Source organism: Silurus meridionalis, chromosome 9, assembly GCF_014805685.1.
Source record: "Silurus meridionalis isolate SWU-2019-XX chromosome 9, ASM1480568v1, whole genome shotgun sequence".
Classification (NCBI taxonomy): domain Eukaryota; kingdom Metazoa; phylum Chordata; class Actinopteri; order Siluriformes; family Siluridae; genus Silurus; species Silurus meridionalis.
The window spans coordinates 11,112,100-11,133,610 of NC_060892.1; the positions used below are offsets into that span (position 1 = coordinate 11,112,100).

Below are 21,511 nucleotides of genomic sequence, written 5' to 3' on the forward strand. Positions count from 1 at the left end.
TCTTAATCACTTGGATTTTAATGATAACTTAAGGATTCTTCAATTTTTTTACAGTGAGGAATTCTTAGCATGGTGCTTTTCAGTTTGTTGTTATTATTATAAAATAGTGATAATATGAATAATATGTGATAAGAATTTGGTGCCTTAATAATTAATGCTTTTGGTGACTGGTTTGACAGTTTGGGGCTCAAGCCTTGGCATCACCAAGCTGCCATTGTTGGGCCCTTGAGCAGGGCACTTAATCTTTATTTCCTAGCAAGATGGGATACTCAAATTTGCACTATGCTTTAATGTGTATGTGATCATTAAAGGCTTATTCTAGTAGAGTTCTGCTTCACCGAGATGGAACTCATGTACCAAATTTATTTACTTGGTATGGCAGAAATAAATACCGTCTAAAGATATGTTCTTTTTGTTAATGCCAACAGATTTAGAAAGTCCTGAAGGAATAGCAATCGACCACCTGTCTAGAAACATGTACTGGACAGACTCTGCCTTGGACCGGATTGAGGTGTCCAGGCTTGATGGACAGCATCGGCGCATGCTCTTTGACACTGACCTTGTAAACCCCAGGGCCATCATTGCTGACCCAGTTAATGGGTATGCTCGGAGTTTAGATGCCTATAATATCTGAAACAAATAGTGTGTGATTTTTCTTTTTTGGTCGTAATGATATTTGCTACAATTAAATTCGAAAGAAAAATAAAGACTGAATATTTGTCATGATTTGTTGTACCTGATAAAGTGAATGGCCAAAGCGTATCTGTTATACTAAGCTCTTGTTCCATCCTTCTTTTTTCATGTCACAGACGTCTCTACTGGTCAGACTGGAACAGAGACCAGCCTAAGATTGAGATGTCCAACATGGATGGTACAGACAGGGTTGTTCTTGTGCATGATAACATAGAACTCCCCAATGGACTCTCCTTTGACCCACATACCAGGCAGCTGTGCTGGGCAGATGCAGGTTGGCAAGTTTTAGACTAGCACCAGAAATAAAACCATAATATATTTTTTTCATATGGAAAATAGTTCAAGTGTGTATGTTGCAGGAACACGTAAGGTGGAGTGCATTAACCCGTACACTCGGCTGAGGAGAAAGGTGGTGGAAGGACTACAGTACCCCTTTAGCATTGTCTCTTCTGGAAGAAACCTTTACTATACAGACTGGAGAAGGTATAAATGCACAAAAATACTGTATTTTTTGCCAAGCAATTCATTTTCCAATGTGCTTAAATGCTGATTATTAAAATCTGATAGCCCTTTAGAGCTGAAGTGTTACTGTTACAAAATAATTCACTTGCGTCTGAAATATTCTATGCATGTAGAATCAGTATCTTTTTTACAAAATCCTTATTACATGCTTCAGTCTTCATTACTCGACAGCTTTACTGTCATAAATGTGCAGGGGAAATAAGACAATCAGCCACGTCTGAGAGGCAGCTCTCATGTTGACCTCTTTGGAATTCCGTTTGCTCGCGCTGGAATGTGCTGCTTCGCTCAACCTTTAACCCACAGATCAATGTCCCTCCACCTCAACTGCTCAGCTGCTGTATATGGTCATGGCTGAGTGCTTATGTGTGTCATTGTTGCCTTTCTAGGCAAGCTGTGGTATCTGTGGACCAAGTGACAGGGAAAGAGGTGGATGAGTTCCTCCCTCAGAAGAGATCACGTCTCTACGGCATTACCACCTCGTACACACAATGCCCTCAAGGTGTGCTTTTTTTAAGTCTTTATTTAAGGATACAATGACACTCCAGTGTTGCTTATTTTTGTGACTATTTTGTGATCAAAAGTTTGGACACTGTGTAAAATTTTATAAATATAATAAAAACAGAACGCATTGAATTGTAAATGTCATAAACCAATATTTTATTCACTGTAGAATACAAATCTGAGGAAACGGTAAATAGGATCATTTTGAATTTGATTTCTGCAACATGTTTTAAAAAAAGTTGTAGCATCCCCTCTTCTTTTTACAACGTTCAGTATATGTCTGGGAACTGAGGAGACTGCTGGAGTTTCAGGAGAGGAATGTTGTCCCATTTGTGTCTGATACAGGATTTTAGCTGCTTAACAGTCCTGGGTTTTCTTTGTCATATTTGTCCAATTTTCAATTGGTCCCATTTATAGATTTATGCCTATTTTTAATGCAATGCCACCTAAGGGCCTGAATATCACAGTTATCCAGTATGGATTTTCACCAGTGCACAGAGATTTAGCTGATGAGATACTTAAAGTCTTTGGCAATTTTATGGTAAGGATCATTATTCTGAAAGTGTTTTACCATGTGTAGACAGTTTTTCATAGTTTGATGAACCTCTAGCAATTTTTACTTTTGAGGTACATTTCATTTATTTGATACATTTGATATATTTTCTATGTTCTATTGTGACTAAAATATGGCTTTATGATATTTGTAATCATTGCATTCTGTTTTTGTTGCAGTTTACACAGCATCTTATTAGAATTGGGGCAAACTTTTTTTTTTTTTTTTTTTAAACAAATGCCATTTGTTTTTTATTCCATAAAATGGATGGACAGGTTGACGGACGAGGTCAGACAGGAGTCTCCGTCAACTATGATGTTTGCGGATGATATTGTTATTTGTGGTGAGAGTAGGGAGCAGGTTGAGAAGAGCCTGGAGGGGTGGAGGTATGCGCTGGAGAGAAGGGGAATAAAGTCAGTAGGAGTAAGACAGAGTACATGTGTGTGAATGAGAGGGAGGGCAGTGGAGTGGTGCGGTTGCAGGGGGATGAGGTGGAGAAGGTGGAGAAGTTCAGGTACCTGGGGGTCAACAGTGCAAAGTAATGGAGAGTGTGTTAGAGAAGTGAAGAAAAGAGTGCAGGCAGGGTGGAGTGGGTGAAGAAGAGTGATAGCAGGAGTGATTTGTGATAGAAGGGTATTTGCAGGAGTGAAAGGGAAAGTTTATAGGACTGTGGTGAGACCTGCGATGTTGTATGGTTTAGAGACAGTGGCATTGAGTAGCAGAGGTGAAGATTTTCTTTCGGAGTGTCGACAATGGACAGGATTAGAAACAAGTTCATTAGAGGATATATAGGATGTTTTGATGACAAAGTGAGAGATTGAGATGGTTTGGACATGTGCAGATGAGGAACATGGGGTATGTCGGTGTGTATATATATATATATATATATATATATATATATATATATATATATATATATATATATATATATATATATATATATAGTACCGTACTATAATTCACACAACAATAAGCAATAACTGTAAACAAATTAAAAGAGTACAAATTAATAATAATTTATATTAACTGTCTGATTTAATAAAACCTGCTGTTATAATGAACAAAAAAAATCTAGCTGATTCTCTTCCTAGAACAGCATGTCCCATAGTTTTGTACTGTAATAGTGTGAAAAAAATCTTTGCCACTCCTAATCAATGCACTTTTCTGATTGCACTATTTTGCCAGCTGAAAGAAACTACTGCTCAAGCAACAACGGTGGCTGTTCACACTTGTGTCTGCCGCGGCCAGGAGGCTTTACCTGCCGCTGCCCTGACACCCAGGACCCCACCTGCATTGAGAGGGATCGTCATATCTGAAAGCGGCTGAATAATGGACAAGCAGGTGTGTCGACGAGACATGGACAAAGCAACACCTGTGACACATAATACAAGGACAAAGAAAACATTGCATATTGTAATTAGGGAGAGAAGATCCATTTCCTATCAGTCATTTAACCCCACCCCCATCACTAAAGTCCTGGGACATTGCAGATGTGATGTAGTAATGTGTAAAAGAGGAATAAATGAAGTTAGACATGGAGATCATATGGAGTCCTATGTAAACCGTAAGAGAAGGAGATCTCAGGATAAAATTCGATGAAGAGGAGCAAGCACAGAGAGCTGAAATGAACTGCAGAAAGAAGGAAGCGTGTAATTATGGTGCTTTTTTTTCCAACTGTGACCAAAAGGGGACATCCAGGGGTCTGTGAGCCGGGGCAAGAAGTTTCAAGTCATCTTGTTGATTTTTTTAAATGATTACAATTCGTATAGTTAAAATTTTATGTATACTATTAACAGGTTATGTGGTAATTTAGTTATTGAGGTTTATACTTTCCATTGACTTTAGTGAGAAGTTCATGTGTGAAGTCTTAAATCATGTGGAAACAAAATATAGCCATACATGTGCATTATAGCGAGCAAGTAACTGCCACGTTTGTTTTCCTGTGTTGACTGTATGGGGTATGGGGTAGAAGGGGTGGGATAGTTATGGGTTGGATATTATCACTATATGAATTATTTACATACATCAATATAATAGTTACAATTATTTTCCAGTATTGTTCTTAGAATACCACTTTTTAATTGTAAAAAAAAGTAAATGGCTATATGTAGTAAATGGCTATAGACACACTATGTTAAAACCATATTCAGGTTAAAAAAACAGGCTAAATTACATTTACAAATGTAGTCATCAGCCAAGACATGAATCTTCTTTGGTATTACTACAGCCCATAGTTTCAAGTTTTCAACATTCTCTAGAGAAAAATAAAGTAGAAACCCTCCTACTTTACAGAAATATCCAATTTGACTTGAAAATGACCTGTGTTATACATTGTGATATTGATCACATCAAGCTTTTCTTACTTGAGAACATCATTAGCCTCAAAGTAAATAACGCATGTCTTTGTTGATCGACTATACTTGAGGGAAATTGGAAACTGTGTTAATTTTATTACTGACAAACTATTTGAAGATGTTCAGGTTTACAAGCTTTAAGCCGGATGCCGAGGTGCTGTCCGTCTGGATTGAGCACCGCTGGGGAATGCGTTGGCCTTCATGACCTCATCCGCCATATGGGGCTTCACACACTCACCAGTAATGCATTAGATAACCATGTATGTGTTGATTGTGCAGCTGGGAAAAGGAGATGGGAAAAGTTTCCAATTCATACAGCTGTCTAATAAAAATAAAATTAAAAATTTTTTTTTTTTTTAAGATTAGTACATTGTTGTACGTTTTTTATAATCTTTATCACATGATTTAAGGTCTGTGCCAGTGGCTCTGATGACAGCATGTGTAGTTTTGTGAGAACCATGTGGAACAGGCGGAAGAAGTGATTTTGATGACTGGCAGCTGTTGGAGTATGAACAGTGTGCTTCCTCATGCCTGCTTTATGTGTGCTGCAGATGTGTTGAAAAGCAGCTTGTCCTGCGCAGGCGAATGTCTTCTACAGCTTATCTGTCCAAGAACTATAACTCCCAGGCCATATGTTTCTGCTCAGCCTGCCACATATGAATGTACACAACATCCCATGGGATGTGAGCTTCCTCTTCAGAACACATCTTGGCTTATGCATACAAAATAAAAAAAAATCACTTGCTGAATCATCTGTAAGGTAAAACCTACGGTGCTAATCTTAATTGGTATTAGGCTTTTTATTTAACATCTATGACCATCTGATGCTGAAGGTTGGTTCTTTATAAAGGCAGCATTTTAAAGGTGGCTAAAGAGCAGAAAGATGGTCCATGTCCCCCTGTAGGTCGTAGATACAAAATAGATTTTTCTATTAGCACAACTTATAAGACAAATTAATTTTTGGATTCATTTGTGGAAGCACTACTACTGAGGAAAACGCACAATGCTACGCTACACTGCGCCGACTGCTTTTTAGCCCAGACTGTAGATTCATGTAATCTCCATGATTGTTCCTGCAGCATTCCTATTATGTGATTGTGATTGTGTCATGTATTGCTCAAGCCTACTTGTTGAGCTATGGATAGACAGAGATCTGTCTTCATTCTAAAATCAATAGAAGCCAACATAATGTCATTCACATACTGCTAAAACTTTATTACTGATTTTACTTCACGTTCACGGTTTTTTTCTAAGGGCTAATGCTAGTGCCATCTAGTGTAAAGAGTCATGTACAGCACATTTATAATTATTGTGCCTGTTCAACACACTGGTGCACAGAAATAAAACACTGAACAAAGCTTTAATTTCTCAATTAAAAATTGCCACTTCACCAAAAAAGCACTATTTAGAGAAGCGCAATATTGTGTAAAATTAATACAGAGTATTGCAGGAGTCAGAGTTAATGAGTATGCAGTAATCCCGGGGAAAAGATGTTGACAATTGGACAGAGATCTGCAGTTTGAAGTAAAATGCTGGGAACAAATCAGGATTTCTAATGGAAATCAAAAACAGAAATCTGTACACCTCTCTATCACACATGACTGCCTGATCTAAATAAAGGCAATTTCATAACTTACTTTCTGTCTGTCCCACAGCAGACCTTGCAGCATCAGCGTGTGACCAGACATTGCGAAAAGAAACAGAATGGGAGAAGCTCACGCTATGCAGTGTTCTATATTAGTGTTCTGTTATGGCAGGTGAATAACATCACCTAGAGATTTCAAGTGTGTCCTCAGGACCAGCGCACAAGAATTCTGTCCCCATCTTCAATAGAATAAAACTGCAGTGGCTTCAAGTCATTGTTGATAGTGATCTCTTGACCTTCCATCTACACAATAATCAAGAGAAAGAGATCAACTTATATTACACTTTAATGAGCTTCCAACATATTTAATTTTTAAAGGCTATAAAATAACTCAGAAATATATATTTTTTAACTAATGTTAGTCTTATCTTCTCCAGACTGGAGTTGTATTTATAAGGATGTGTTCATTATAAATGCAATTTAATGAATAGACCAATGCAAAAAGTAGCAAATGACAGACAAGAAGGAGACAAGAAGCCCAATTAAAGAAACAGAACTGAATTGCTTTATCTCCTCTATACATTAGTATTTTCAACATACATTATTCCTATTTATATTACTACTACACAGCACAAGTTTCCTCTGCTGATGCCAACAGCATCAATCCACACATGTACAACTTATTAACATATTACAATGTACATAACTTTGGAAATCATGGGAGACGGTGCACAAATATGTGTCTTCTACTTAGCACATTACATATAATGGTTATAATTGTTATTTATGAAATCATCCATAAACATTCATAGATTTAGAATCAGGGCTCGCATGAATGATTACCTTCGAGCTGGTGTAGGTGAGATGTAGCTCAGCACCTGGTAGTTTCAGTAATCTATACAGCAGTCCCTTCACTTTCTGAACTATCATTGAACCTGGGAGTGGATCAAAAGAAGCCACAAATTTGAATCAATGCAATCAATTTATTTCAAAACATAGCATTCTACACCTTCCTACCTGGAAGCTTTTTCTGTATGGGCTTCCTGTCTGTGTCCTCAGGACACTCGAATGTAATCGCTAACATGAGAAGAGAAAATAAAGAAGATAAGATATAAATAAAGGTGAATTTGAGATATGGGTAGGAATGGTGTAGTAACTCACTCAGCAGTTGGTCTTTTAGAGCAAAAGGTTTCTGCTCCTTTAGCTCTTCCTCCTCAGGTGCACCGTATTCTGAAACGAGTAACAGTATTAGGTAGTTATCTATCACACCACATTAGCTTGCAGTGACAGAGATGTAGCAGTTGCAGCACCATAAAGGCTGTATAAATGAGGTTCATTTGGAGTTAGTGGGATGCTGACTTACTCTGGATAAGCATGAGGTAGCGAGGGTGCTGTGCTATAAACTCTGCGCTGGGTCGGTTCAGTTGTGGATCCCTGTGGCCTCCTGACTGCAGCCAAACACGACCAAACTTCTTACAGTAATCCAGCTCAGCACCTCTTCTCTCCTGCGGCAGCACCTGAGGCACAAAACACTCAGAATCAGGTGTGTTGCTAGTCATCTGATATACTAATAAGTTTGTGTTTCCCAGGTAATAAAAATAAAAATGATTGACTGTATATTGCTCTTCCCCATTTAAGTAACTAGGAATGAGCTGTTACTATAGATTTAATTAAATATGATTCAACTGTATTGTCATTGTGCAGAGTACAAGTGCAAATAGCAATTATATATATATATATATATATATATATATATATATATATATATATATATATATATATATATATATAAATCTTATATAGATATATATACAAATATACAATAAACGATATAATTTTGGAATGAGCACAGGGAATTATAGATCATTTGATTTGATTTGGAATAAAGCAAGCACTGCCACCAGAGCGGAGCTGTTACACGAAAGCATGGTATGGATTCTTCTTTTCTTTTTTTTCACACACCTGACTCCGGTTGAGTATCTCCAGCTGACTGATGCTGGCGATGATGAGCTGCCGAGTCGTCTCGCGGTTCTTCTCCAAATCTAACAAGGGGTTTCGATTGCAGGACAACTGCGCCAAAGCCCTCAACTTCTCCAGCTCATTAATAAGAGCCCACTGAAAGGCAATGACAAGTCGTCGTCTTTTAGGCTACATTAACTTTACACTGCTTTAAATTTGTTTTCTTTTACAAAACGTTTCCTACCTCAGAAATGTTATTATCATCAAGCAAAAGAATCTTCAGTGCGGGGAACGCTGAAGTCTTCATGCCTTCACAATATTAAAAATATGATTAAAGAGACATTACATACAAAAATAAGCATTGCTGATGATTAGAGAGGAGGTGATTATCAATATTTCAAAAAGCATTTTTGCATTGTAGAGCCCTCTTCTGCCCGGAAAGGGAATTACAACTTCAATGTAGGTTGTCTATTAAAAAAAAGGGGCCGAAATGAAAATCGGTATCCTGGCTGAGACTGAAGCAAATTTCCAAACAAGGTTTAAACAGTGTCTTTTTTTAAACAAACTGCACCTTTAAGTAACACATTTCAGAAATGTAACTGTTATATATTTATTCACTGGATGTTAATTTTAAGATGAATTTCACTTAAATAGATTATCTAAAATCTTAAATAGAATATAAACAATATAGACAATCTAAACAAAATTATTAGGATTCAGCATGTATTGTTTATAGATTAAAGTACTGCTGACATGACATGCATGAGGTGAGCTGAGACTATTTCTTTTACAGCTTACACACCTTGTAAGCAATTTGCCAGAATGACACTTTAACCACCTGCATGGCAAATCTGACAGAATTATATTTAAAACTTTATCAGCAATCTGTCTAAGCCTAGATTTTAGAATTACCTGGCTGTGTGTCACTGAACTGAATAGAAGACAGTCCTGTGTTGCAAAGGTTCAGTGTCTCCAACCTGAGTTTCCCAACAAAACAAAGATATTTAGTAAAACAAATACCATATTATGATCACTTATCTCTGTTCTCTGCTACAACATGCTAAAAAAGCATTTTAATACCTTAATGTTTGATAAATATACACACTACCTGGATAGATGTGATAACTGTAGTACACTTTCCTCTATTAATCTGTTGTTGGACAAGTCAAGAGTCTTCAGACCTTGCAGAACATCTATAGGCCTAAAAATAAATAAGTAATACCTCTGATTTTTGTTAAAATTATTAAAAGTTTTGGTATAGCTCATATACAAAGAAAATTAATGTTACTAAGTATGAAGTATATTATTAAATTATGCAACAAACTAACACATACCAATATAAAATAATATATTATATTATAATAGAATAGAATGTAATATAACAACATTATATAGTTTATTTTGCAAAAACGTTCACAGTACTGTATGCTCTTGTCTGTAAGACTAATTAGCACATGGAGATATTATATAGTGCCTGACCTTTCTAGTTCAGTTATATTATTATCGTTGAGAAAAAGTTCTTCTATTTGTGGCCACATGGGAGCGCACTGGAGCACCTGCCAAAAAGAAGAAGGGTAGCTTGATAAGTCTTTTAATCAAATTAAATCTGGGTTGTGGAACTTGAAGAAAGATAAAACATTAATAACAAACACACCATATGCAAGCAATGGTAGGGCTGTGTGTGTGTGTGTGTGTGTTTGTGAGAGAGAGAGTTGACTGCTACCTGAGACCAGGTGATAGCACAGCTGTTAAGCATCAGGACTCTTAGATGGGAGAAGGCGTGGTTCAGGTTGGATGGGTTTGAAAAAATCTGTAGACGATTGTGGCTATAAAATAAAGAATTTGTCAGAAAGCTTAGTATTTATGTAACGAAGATGAAGGTACTGAAAATAAGAAGTTATTTTTATAGATACATAAACTATGTTCATACTGAAATAATCATGATGAATGAATGAATGAATGAATGAATGAATGAATGGACAGATGGATGGATGGACGGATGGATGGATCAAATTACTGAGTTCACGAAATAATAAAAGGACTTGATGGACAGAATAGATGTATTCAATGGTTGGATATAAATGAGGGACGCAAAGAATAAATTAATGGATAGATAAATAAATGCATGGATGATTGAAGGATGGAGCAATAGACGGATGTGATGGATGGATGTAATTAATTTAATGAATGGATGTAATTAATGGACATTTTATGAATGGATAAGCAGATGGGTATAATTAATGTATGCAAGAATGGATGGATGGATGGGCAGATGCAAGTATCACCATAACCTTGGATGAATTAATGGCCAAATGTATGTATGAATGAATAAGAGGATGGCTGGATTGATGCATATAATTAATGGCTTGTTCAGAATAATATATATATGGATCCAAGAAACTGTTAGACTGATATGGAGGGAAATTATGTAAATGATGTATGTATGTATGTATGTATGTATGTATGGATAGAAGTAATGACTAGAAGGATAGGTGGATGGATGCATATAATTAATAGCTTCATCAGAAGGATATATGGATAAATGAACACCTACCTGAGGCAGAGTACCTGCAGTTCCTCCAGCTGCTCTGTAATTGTTGCCACAACCTCCCATGAGCTCAGCAGATTTCCAGAAAGATTCAAAGAAACTGCATCTGTGACGGTGTGTTAAATAATTATAAAGTGTACAAGGAGAAAATTCCTGCCATTTATTACTGCTTAAAAGGATACTAGGTGTATTTTTCCTGATTTCATTTTCAGGACCTGGACCCGACACTTCACAGTCTATGAGAGCGATCTCTGTTAGATTCTCCACCCTGTAAAAAGACAGCAAGTCAAGATTTATAAAAAGTCTCATCACATGGCCCAACCTGAAAGAACTACAGAGGGGATCACCTTTCATGCACTTCATTACTCACCGCTGTTTCTCCACAATGGACTCAAAGCCGACCATCTTCACAGTTCTGGTGGAAATCGTTATATTATTACCAATGGCCTGATCCAGCTCCATCTCATAGCGCTGCTTTACTGCTGACAGGAAGTCCACGCCAAAGCTGACTTTTTTAGGTCGCACAAATGAACCTCTTGTTGGGTGACTAATGAGAAATGGAAAAACCCATACCAAAAGTCAGCACTTTCTTTAACTAACATAATTCTCGTTCTTTTATTCATGTCATCAAACTAGATTACAGTAGAGCATACCAAAATTGTGTTACGTTAGAGAAAATGTCCAAACAATACGAATAACTGCGCATTAGAAAACATTTTGTGCCGTAGAATACAGTGGGTTGCATTAGTATTCAACCCTTTTAAACTTTTCACATTTTGTAAAGCTACAACCTGGAAATTAATTGGATTGTAAATATGTGTCATGAATACATGTAAAAATATTTTGGAAAAAAAAAAAATCTAATTTGCACAAGTATTCACTCCTATTGCTGTAAAACCCCTAAATTATTATTTGGTATAGCCAGTTGGGACAAAGAAAGAATTGAATACAATTATACTGAACTAAAATGACAGTGAAAAGTAAATGTCTGTTTATTGTAATTACTGTAAATGATTCTAAATAACTGCTAAAGATTGTACATGAATAATGTACTATGTTTTTCATTTATATATGTACTTCTGCGATAAGGTTTAAAATGTACTGGTGGACATTTGTATTGTGACATTCAAAAAATAATAATTTATATTCAATTCAAAATTTGCAGTGTTAAAGCCCTTACTCTGTTCTCATACAGTAGCTACTAATTCAACAGGAATGTGACTACCTGCTTGCAGTACATCTCTAAAACTACTGCTATCTTGGAGTGCTGATGATTTCTTCCAGCACTCACTAATGTTAACATGTGGCAGATAAAATTCAGGTTTCAAAAAGTCACAATTCTTTTAGTTTTTCCTTTAATTCAAGATATACACATATTGATAATACACAGGTTAAAGATTGAGATTGATGAGGTAAAAATCTCTAGCTTGAACATACCGTGTTCAATCATTACCTGCATGTGAAGTAGCGAACTCCTTCATGGCTTCCATCATGTTTGCCTCTTTCTGGATTGTCCCACTCCACACCATACCACAATCCTTCAATAAAAAAAAATTATTGATCTGTTTTCTTTCTCAAGCTAAACAGTGTGGTCACTTGAACATCTAGACAATCACCTTTAGTAGGTGGAACGGTGCCGACGTATCTCACAGTGCCCCGCTCTCCATCGCACAACACCCGCCTTCCCACAGCATCATCAGGTACCTGCTCCATCCTGCACTGATCCTGCTCATGAATCCTCATTGCATACTACACAGCAATAAAACATTTACCACATAATTCAGTATCTATCAACAAGGTGCGATTGTCTACTTCTACTCTAAGCTACGTCTTACTTGTACAAATAAAAACCAAACTGTTCAGGAAAGTGTTTGGGATTCTTCTCTGGGGTGCTAATTTTTGAATTCACTTCCAGTGAGTAATTTTTATTTATAAAGTCTACTCTGAAGGCTCCTGGTGGTGGAGATTCATGAACATTGCCTCAGGGTCAGGTGGTCTCAGGGGGGGAATCATTCAAACATCAAACCCCATCAAACATCAAAAAGAATCTCCTGTGTTATGAAACGTATTTCTGTAGTAAAAACAGTAATGACAATGCAGCAAGTTCCTGTGTAATTAATATAATCCACCGAGGGAAACATTTCCGGTGGCGCCCTTTTTAAAGCACGGAGCTGTAAAAACAATATTACTAACACGTACGTTTTAAGTTTAGCTAAAACATAACGGCTAAGATAATATAAATAAATAATAATAGATAGATACCGGACCCCTTGAATCACACATTGAGGCGACAACTTTTCATTTAGAACATTAAACGTTTACCTGAAGTACCACATCCAGACGAGTATTATTATCTGATTGAGACCGAGAGAAAGAAACGGTAAAGACTTATTGTAGTATGGATCTACAATTACTTCCTTACCACTGGATTAGGTAAAGTGTATAGCCGTGTTGCTGTGATCCTTGTTATGGTAGAAGAGTGTGTGAGAGGTTTTGAATGCTCCATCTGAGCCCTGTGTGTGGTGACGAATAAACAAATATAAACAAATATAAACAAATATAAACAAATATAAACAAATCAGTGCTGTTTAATGTGTCTTTTTTTATCTAGTTTATCTAGATTTTTTTTATCTAATTCATATTAAATTCTAATTAAATGTGTGTTGTCGGTTTTAGATACCCTCAAGTTGCTAGTCAGTATCCAGCTCTCTCTCTCTCTCTCTCTCTCTCTCTCTCTCTCTCTCTACTGCTGCAATCCAAGTCATGTTGTGCTTTGTTTGCCGGAAATATTAATACTTAAATTTTTAAACAGCAAGTTAGTTCCTGGACTGAACGAACATGCAACCACCGAACAACATGGTCCAAGTTTTCGCTGTGTCACATACATATGCCAACTGCGTAAGCATCATGTTTGCTTATTAAGGTGACCCTCAACGTATCCAGATTAAACACAATGCATGTATAAATAGATTTATTACACCATAGAAAGTCCAATCAGGTCTTACCTTGAACGAGTTTCTTTCCGAGTTATAATGCGATACGCTTTGACGTTTCTCTCCCATCAGTTACTCCTGTGCGAAATGGTGCGCACAAATTAACGGTCCGTAAAAACACACAGCTTCATTGAAACTATTATACCACGCTACATTTCTTACAAACTTAATGTGTGACAGATATTTATTGTATATGTAATAATTATATTTTTATTGTAATCTAATTCAATCTAAGTACGCAATTAGTCCGTTATTAATATAGCTTCGGAACGTATGCTTTTGGCTATTGTTTCTACAGGGAAAGAAAGACCGATGCGCACGTGGAAACGTGTTTTGGTGAAGCGTTGTGAGAAACTCCGTCTAAGTCTTCTCATTGTAACAAAAAAAATCAAAGGCGAATGGTTTTCTCATTTTCTCATTTTACTTTTTTTAAACAAATACAAATATCCACATAACGATACTGATATATTAATGTTATAATTTAATAAGTAGCCTTTTAAACAACGTGGGAAAAGCATGAAGAAGAAGCACGCTGCGAAGAGGTTAGACACCGTAATACAGTATTTACTAAGTGCAGACTAAAAACTAAACCATTTGTACTTATGATAGTGCACTTGTGTTCTTTGTATCCCCTGTTCGTCCAAGATTGACCCTGATTGTTTACTTATATGTTGATAAACTGAATCGTTATATGTTTTCTGTGTTAATATATAGGAACTAGAAAAAATACCATTGTATATCCCTTGTAATGTGTAAAATATTAATCTAGTTATTTCAGAGTTGCTTTCTGGGCAGGTTATAGAGCATGTCATTATGTCACATGTTCCCAACACTGGTCCTGGAAAACCCACTGTCCAGCACATTTCAGTATTTTACCTGCCTGGTTCAACTCATTTCATTGGGTATTAAGAATTTCCCTCTGGAATGAATAAAGTTATTTCTCTCTCTCGCTCTCTCTCTGTAATTCGTGTGCTCATCGTAAAATGCATGCTTGGTTGTTAGTTTCTTATCCAAAAGCAATACTCCATCACCTAGTTAAAAGACAGGAATTGAATGCTTTAATACCTAGTTCTCTATGACATGAGTTTTTATGTGGATTTTTGCTAACTTATTTTCATATTCTCAGCGAGGCGGTGGTCGCTAAAGCTGCTCAGCAGAAGGATTATGTTGTTGGCCTGGTATCAGACAGCCTGACTCCAGATCAGACCACATCAGGGGCACTATCCTCTCTTTTTTCAGTTGCCACTAAAAAGAACACCCTGGTCTTCATTCCAGCACCAAAAGTAAGTATGCAAGTCTGACATCTATTAGTGCAGTGCTGCTAAAACCTGGTTACAAACAGGTCTTTGAACATTAAACTACAGTTATACAAGCTGTAAATTAGCAGAGATCAACACAGATGTATTTGTTTAAGAAATAACCAGTTTAGAAAGGTCATTAATCAGGAAATGAATAGCAAGCCTGTATGTTTACATACACACTCTGGATGCTGGACAAAAAAAAAAACAATGTACTTTAGGTTAAAAAAACTTTAAAACTTTTAATATCTTGCTGCAGAAACTGACACAAATGCGATTTATACTGTAGAATCAAGGTGGTATGTGTAATAAAACATCTCCAGAATAAAAATCTTAAATTCCTGTCCTTACACCTATCAATAATTTTTTTGTTTAAAAAATATATTCATTATTGTGGCAGAAGCAAATACACAGGAGTCTGTGAGACATGATTAATACAAAACCTTCAGAAATGCCTTTGTTATTAAATTACTGATTAATTTAATGCCTTCTGTTCAGTCGGTTAAAGTTCTTTTTTTTTTTACATTGTTTACAAACAAGAACACTGTAAAACTTGTGTACAGATGTTCGCTGTCATCTGGACAGAAGGAGTTGTGATGAGGTGTTGGCACTGGAGAATCACAGACTATTTACCAGCTGGCAGTTGATTACACACTGAATAGATTAGGCCTGTAGTTATCTAATTTTATTTATTTATTTAATTTTTTTTTTTTCTTTTGCTTTTGCCTTGATTTTTTCAAATCAACATGATCTTTTTTTCCCCCCAAAAAAATCACAGCTTAGCCAATGTTAAACATTTTTATTTCATTGCATCAGATTTTGCGTAACGTTTTAAAATCTGAAGGAAATGAAAAATTGAGTCCAAACCATTTCACCTTTGTCATTGTTGGCATTTATAGTGTAGTCATACCAACATCAGACATTTTAAAGATCTTTTTTAAAATTATTATAATAAAGACTTTATAGAGTTTTTAAAACATTTCTGAAGATTATTCTAAGTTACAGTTTTAAAGCTTAAATAAAAAAAAAAAATTGCATAAAATCAGAAGCTTCCTATGAGTTTAATTGTCTTTAATTATTAAAATTTTATAATTACAATTACAATTTTGTAATTATTACAATTCCAAATTTTGCTGATCTATTTGATCATAAATCCCAAATGATATCTTACATTATCATATACTATATATAGACACTATTGTCATGTGTCTCCATAGAATTTAAGTGAGACCACAACACACAGTAATGTAGTAAATATAGTAATGTGCAAGTCCTTGCATGAACATTTTTGTGTCTTTTACATTGTTTTTTTTTTAGTAATTATAATTCTTCTCTTGTATTTATGCAGCCAGAAGTGAAGGCCGGTCCTATAAAACAGGAAGCATGTCGTGTAGCAGGTGGAGGAGAAGCAGTGAAACAGAAGAAGGCCAAACAGAAATCAGCAGCTGAAAAGAAGCTGGAGGACAGGTTCGTAGTGCTGCTGCTGTTGAGATTGTTTTAGGTAATGAACACCTGAATCATCTGTGTCAATTCCCAGGGAGGAATCGTTAAAAAACGCAGACGACGCCGAAGAGGAAAAACGTCCGAAAAAGGCCAAGCGCAAAGCTCCAGAAGCGGACGATGATGAAGAAACGCTGGCAGACGCACTTTCCGTGAAACGCCGCAAAGTGACCTGGAACAAAGCGGAAGAGAGAATTAAACAGAAAAGGACCGTGTTTGTGGGGAACCTGCCTGTGAACTGCACAAAGAAGGTGACTGGCTTTCTGTGCATGAATCATTGACAAGTCAAACATCTCTCATCGTTGTGTGTTTTTCTATTAACCTTTGTTTTTTGCAGGATCTGAAAAAGCTCTTCAGGGATCTGGGAGCCATCGAGTCGGTGCGATTTCGCTCAGTCGTGAGTCTTTACTTATTACTTTCTACTTAAAACAAGATGTTGGTATTATGTAGTAGATTTCTGATTGTGATTCCTTCCAGCTTCGGGAAGACCCAACCATGTCCCGCAGGCTCGCTGCTATCCGGTACGCATTGTAATGACACACAGACACACGGACATACAGACACATTTACAGTCTGATGGCTTTCATGCATTTGTTTTTAGACGGCAAGTCGACCCCAAAAAAACAAGCATTAATGCTTATGTGGTGTTCAAGGATGAGGATGGAGCAGCAAACGCCCTACAAAGGTCATATATACACTCATACTCTGACCAGTCCGACACAAAATCCAGGTCTAATTATAGTAGGGTTGCAAAGGGCCGGGAAATTTCCGGAAAGGTTATATGGGAACTTCATCTGGGGAATTTTTTAAAATATACCAATTTATGGGAATTAATTAGTAATTTTGGGAAATGTATATAAACTGTATCATATACAAGCATACATTTAAACATTTTGTTTGGTTGTAAGCTGACATGCATGCAAAATATTAAAAATTTTAAGTGTTGATATAATTTTGTTGCACAATAGCTCAAAAACAGCTTGAGTAGGTTTTAAACATAGTTATGTAATATTTATATACATGATCTATGTAGAAATTAAACTGAAATTGCATTAAAACTGGTTGTTTTAACCAAGATTATCCTACTACATAAAATAAATCCTGTTATAGACTAACCTGCAATTTTGTAAATTCTTAGTATATTCACGTCAATTCAAATGGAGAGTTTCCAGTCTTGAAAATTAAATGGGGATTTTGGAAACACCTTCATTATAGCGATTAACGTGTTGCTATTTAATCAAGGAAATTATTTAGTTGTTGATGTGTAAAACATTTTCTTCTTTCTTTAACATTTTATGTTCTTCAGTGTCAGCATGTGTCCCACTACAGAGAAGTCTTCAGGATGAAGTTTGCAGCTTGTAGTTAGTTACATGACAAGAAAGATAAAAAATAAAAAAAAACAGTCGATAGCTGCTATTAATATTTCACCAACATGACTAATATAAACGGATTACAAATGCAATATATGCTTCATTATTTACTAAACACCTAAAATTACTGTGGTGTAAGAGAAATAAAGCATTTTAAGGCATTTTATCATCCTGTTATATATAGTATGTCTAGAACAGCACACACCAGAATGGTTTATTCCTTCCCTACTGTTGCAGTTCTGTGTTTTTGAAATCCATTGTTAGCCCATGACTCACATGAACCATGTTGTAGGAATGGCATGGAGATTCAGAAAGACGTTTACATCAGAGTGGATCGAGTTGCCCAGTACGGTTCGGTGAGTATCGTAGAAAAGTTCTAAATGTGCAGTGACAGAATGTGTTTCAGCTGTCACTGGAATATTCTCTTATTAATGCTGTGTTTTAATCTCCTGTCTTTTACTCTAGCATGACCATAAGAGGTCTATCTTTGTGGGCAACCTTCCATATGGTTAGTGTCTACTAACGTGCATATACGTCGTGCATATACGTCATTCTTGTTGTATTTTATATGCACAGAAATTAAGGATATTTAGTGAAGAAAGAGTACTGCTAAAACCTTGCTGCAAATTAGTTCAGTGATGATCATGTATGAAAAGATTTCGAAGTGAATTGTTATAGAACTTTTTTCTCAGTACAATCCTTTTTTCTATAACATATTCCTTGTCGTTCTGCACAGATATAACTGAGCTGCCTTTACGCCAGCACTTTGAGGATTGTGGAAATGTAGAGGCTGTGCGATTAGTGAGGGATCGAAATACCGGAGCGGGAAAAGGCTTTGGTTACGTTCTCTTTGAGGTGAGTGATCCCATAACCTAACATTCTATAAATTCAGTAACTAATCCACATGCTGAGCGAATGCACTGTACATAATCTTTTAGAGCACAGATGCTGTCATGTTGGCGCTGAAGCTGAATGGCTCACGGCTGCTCGAGCGGAGTATCAGGGTGAAGCGCTCAGTGAAGAAGGAGAAGGTAAAAAACGAGAGCGAGAAGAAGGGAAGGGGTCCACCTGGGAAAGGAGATAAAGGGCAGCACGGGCGAGATGCAGCAAAGAAAAAGGGACCACAGCCCACAAACTTCAAGGGGCCAAAGCGTGCCGAGAACAACAAACCCACAGGAAAGCCCTTCAAGAAATCGCCTGCGATGGGAAACAAAACATCGACCTCTTTCATGGGAAACAAGTCGGATCCCGTTTCCAAAAAGGGCAAAGGACTGAGAAAGAAATTTAAATCTAACAATAAGTCGAAACCCTTTCACATTTAATTCTGTTCTTAATGTCAGTTCAGTGTGGAAACATCAGTTTCTTTCATGTTTTATTTGATAAAAAAAGAAAAAAGATTTGTATTAATGACCTAAATAAAAGAACAAAAAAAAAACCCTTCAAATTGACTGCATCATCACATAATACATATAATCATTCTTCCATTGTAAAAAAAAAAAAAAAAAAAAAAAAAAAATAGATGAATAAAACTAGAGGTTAGACAGAGTCTGAACTAAATCTAATTCCTTCACAGTAGATGTCTACTGATTTACTACAAAAAGTGTTCAAATAAATAGTCAAGCTCAGTTCCTGGCAAATGATTTGAGTTTTCTAGTTTAGTCTAGAGCTGTGTGTGGGTCTGGTTTATGTTAATCCACACCCCCTCCAACAGAAATCCAACTCAGATGTGGGAAGTCTGAACCACTTTTTTTGTTTGGTTTTTCTCTGAGCTGGGGAAATCCATAGCTGATGAAAGTGTTTTGTAAGCAATAAGTCAGCCATCGTTAGTCAGTTCAGGATGATTTTACTTTCTTAGAACACTTGACCATTCGGTTTGTTGTTTTGTTTCACCAACTGTGTCTATGCTGATTAATTTTGAATAAATATCACTAAACACATTTACAGCAGTGACCTTTTCCTTTATTTATGGAGGACAGCATGAGCATGTTAACATGATGCCAAGTGCTGAACTCAATTTGAATTCTAAGTTCAGAGGACATTTTGTCCCATATGGAGGTAGGAGATTTTGATTTATGGGTTTTAGTGCAGCTTGTTTGTAACAAATAATTTCCATAAAATATAAAACAATACACCACAAATAACCTGGACATGGAAGGTGTCAACAAAGATATCAGGATCAATGATAAACATGAAGGTAAACATAGTGTGAGCACCATGCCATGGCCAAGTTTTCGCTTGTTTCTGCTATCCCAGTCCTGAAACACACCTCTAGTTACAGTGGGTCAAGAAAGTATTTAGTCAGCCACCAATTGTGCAAATTCTCCCACTTAAAAAGATGAGAGAGGCCTGTAATTTTCATCATAGGTACACTTCAACAATGAGAGACAAAATTAAAAAATCAGTCTGATTTAAAAAGAATTTATTAGCAAATTATAGTGGAAAATAAGTATTTGGTCACCTACAAAAAAAAAGCATAATTTCTGGCTCTCACAGACCTGTAACTTTACCTTTAAGAGGCTCCTCTGTCCTCCACTTGTTACCTGTATTAATGGCACCTGTTTGAACTCATTATCAGTATAAAAGACACTGGTCCACAACCTCAAACAGTCAGACTCCAAACTCCACTATGGCCAACACCAAAGAGCTGTCAAAGGACACCAGAGACAAAATTGTAGACCTGCACCAGGCTGGGAAGACTGAATCTGCAATAGGTAAGCAGCTTGGTGTGAAGAAATCAACTGTGGGCAATTATTAGAAAATGGAAGACATACAAAACCACTGATCATCTCCCTCGATCTGGGGCTCCACGCAAGATCTCACCCCGTGGGGTCAAAATAATCACAAGAACGGTGAGCAAAAATCCCAGAACCACACGGGGGGACCTAGTGAATGACATGCAGAGAGCTGGGACCAAAGTAACAAAGGCTACTATCAGTAACACACTACGCTGCCAGGGACTCAAATCCTGCAGTGCCAGATGTGTCCCCCTGCTCAAGCCAGTACATGTCCGGGTCCGTCTGAAGTTTGATAGAGAGCATTCGAATGATCCAGAAGAGGATTGGGAGAATGTCATATGGTCAGATGAAACCAAAATAGAACTTGTTAGTAAAAACTCAACTTGTGTTTGGAGGAGAAAGAATGCTGAGTTGCATCCAAAGATCACCATACTGTGAAGCATGGGGGTGGAAACATCATGCTTTGGGGCTGTTTTTCTGCAAAGGGACCAGGACGACTGATCAGTGTAAAGGAAAGAATGAATGGGGCCATGTATCGTGAGATTTTGAGTGAAAACCTCCTTCCATCAGCAAGTCAAAGCATGACTATGTTCCCAAACACACCACCCGGGCAACAAAGGAGTGGCTTCGTAAGAAGCATTTCAAGGTCCTGGAGTGGCCTAGCCAGTCTCCAGATCTCAACCCCATAGAAAATCTTTGGAGGAAGTTGAAAATCCACGTTGCCTAGCGACGGCTCCAAAACATCACTGCTCTAGAGGAGATCTGCATGGAGGAATGGGCCAAACTACCAGCAACAGTGTGTAAAAACCGTGTGGAGACTTACAGAAAATGTTTGATCTTTGTCATTTTAACAAAAGGTATATAAAAAGTATTGAGATGAACTTTTGTTATTGACCAAAT

The 21,511-nt window shown here is 36.8% G+C and overlaps 3 protein-coding genes across 4 annotated transcripts; 2 read left to right on the top strand and 1 right to left on the bottom strand.

Annotated features, from left to right (window-relative positions):
• Positions 1 to 393: 393 nt before the first annotated feature.
• On the top strand, positions 394 to 4,983 carry LOC124390937 (nidogen-1-like). Its single transcript, XM_046857054.1, has 5 exons — positions 394 to 600; positions 810 to 967; positions 1,053 to 1,176; positions 1,602 to 1,714; positions 3,455 to 4,983. Exons 1-5 carry the CDS (start codon positions 404 to 406, stop codon positions 3,583 to 3,585), a joined length of 723 nt encoding a protein of 240 aa, XP_046713010.1. The 5' UTR covers positions 394 to 403; the 3' UTR covers positions 3,586 to 4,983.
• Positions 4,984 to 5,814: 831 nt separating this feature from the next.
• On the bottom strand, positions 5,815 to 13,881 carry tbce (tubulin folding cofactor E). 2 transcript variants are annotated; one of them, XM_046857051.1, is made up of 18 exons: positions 13,721 to 13,797; positions 13,138 to 13,228; positions 12,332 to 12,464; positions 12,169 to 12,253; positions 11,086 to 11,262; positions 10,898 to 10,983; positions 10,722 to 10,821; positions 9,891 to 9,993; positions 9,647 to 9,723; positions 9,276 to 9,368; positions 9,080 to 9,144; positions 8,412 to 8,476; positions 8,171 to 8,323; positions 7,572 to 7,725; positions 7,370 to 7,438; positions 7,226 to 7,285; positions 7,052 to 7,143; positions 5,815 to 6,511 (listed from the first exon to the last, which is right to left on the bottom strand). In XM_046857051.1, exons 2-18 carry the CDS (start codon positions 13,219 to 13,221, stop codon positions 6,416 to 6,418), a joined length of 1,692 nt encoding a protein of 563 aa, XP_046713007.1. In that variant the 5' UTR covers positions 13,222 to 13,228; positions 13,721 to 13,797; the 3' UTR covers positions 5,815 to 6,415. The 2 variants fall into 2 exon arrangements, with proteins under 2 accessions (XP_046713007.1, XP_046713008.1); XM_046857052.1 differs by lacking the exon at positions 13,138 to 13,228 and having other exon boundaries at positions 13,721 to 13,881.
• A 157-nt stretch (positions 13,882 to 14,038) lies between these two features.
• Positions 14,039 to 19,813, top strand: rbm34 (RNA binding motif protein 34). Its single transcript, XM_046857053.1, has 11 exons — positions 14,039 to 14,250; positions 14,835 to 14,991; positions 16,355 to 16,473; positions 16,544 to 16,757; positions 16,844 to 16,903; positions 16,984 to 17,027; positions 17,108 to 17,191; positions 18,169 to 18,232; positions 18,342 to 18,384; positions 18,613 to 18,731; positions 18,815 to 19,813. Exons 1-11 carry the CDS (start codon positions 14,225 to 14,227, stop codon positions 19,196 to 19,198), a joined length of 1,314 nt encoding a protein of 437 aa, XP_046713009.1. The 5' UTR covers positions 14,039 to 14,224; the 3' UTR covers positions 19,199 to 19,813.
• Positions 19,814 to 21,511: the final 1,698 nt, after the last annotated feature.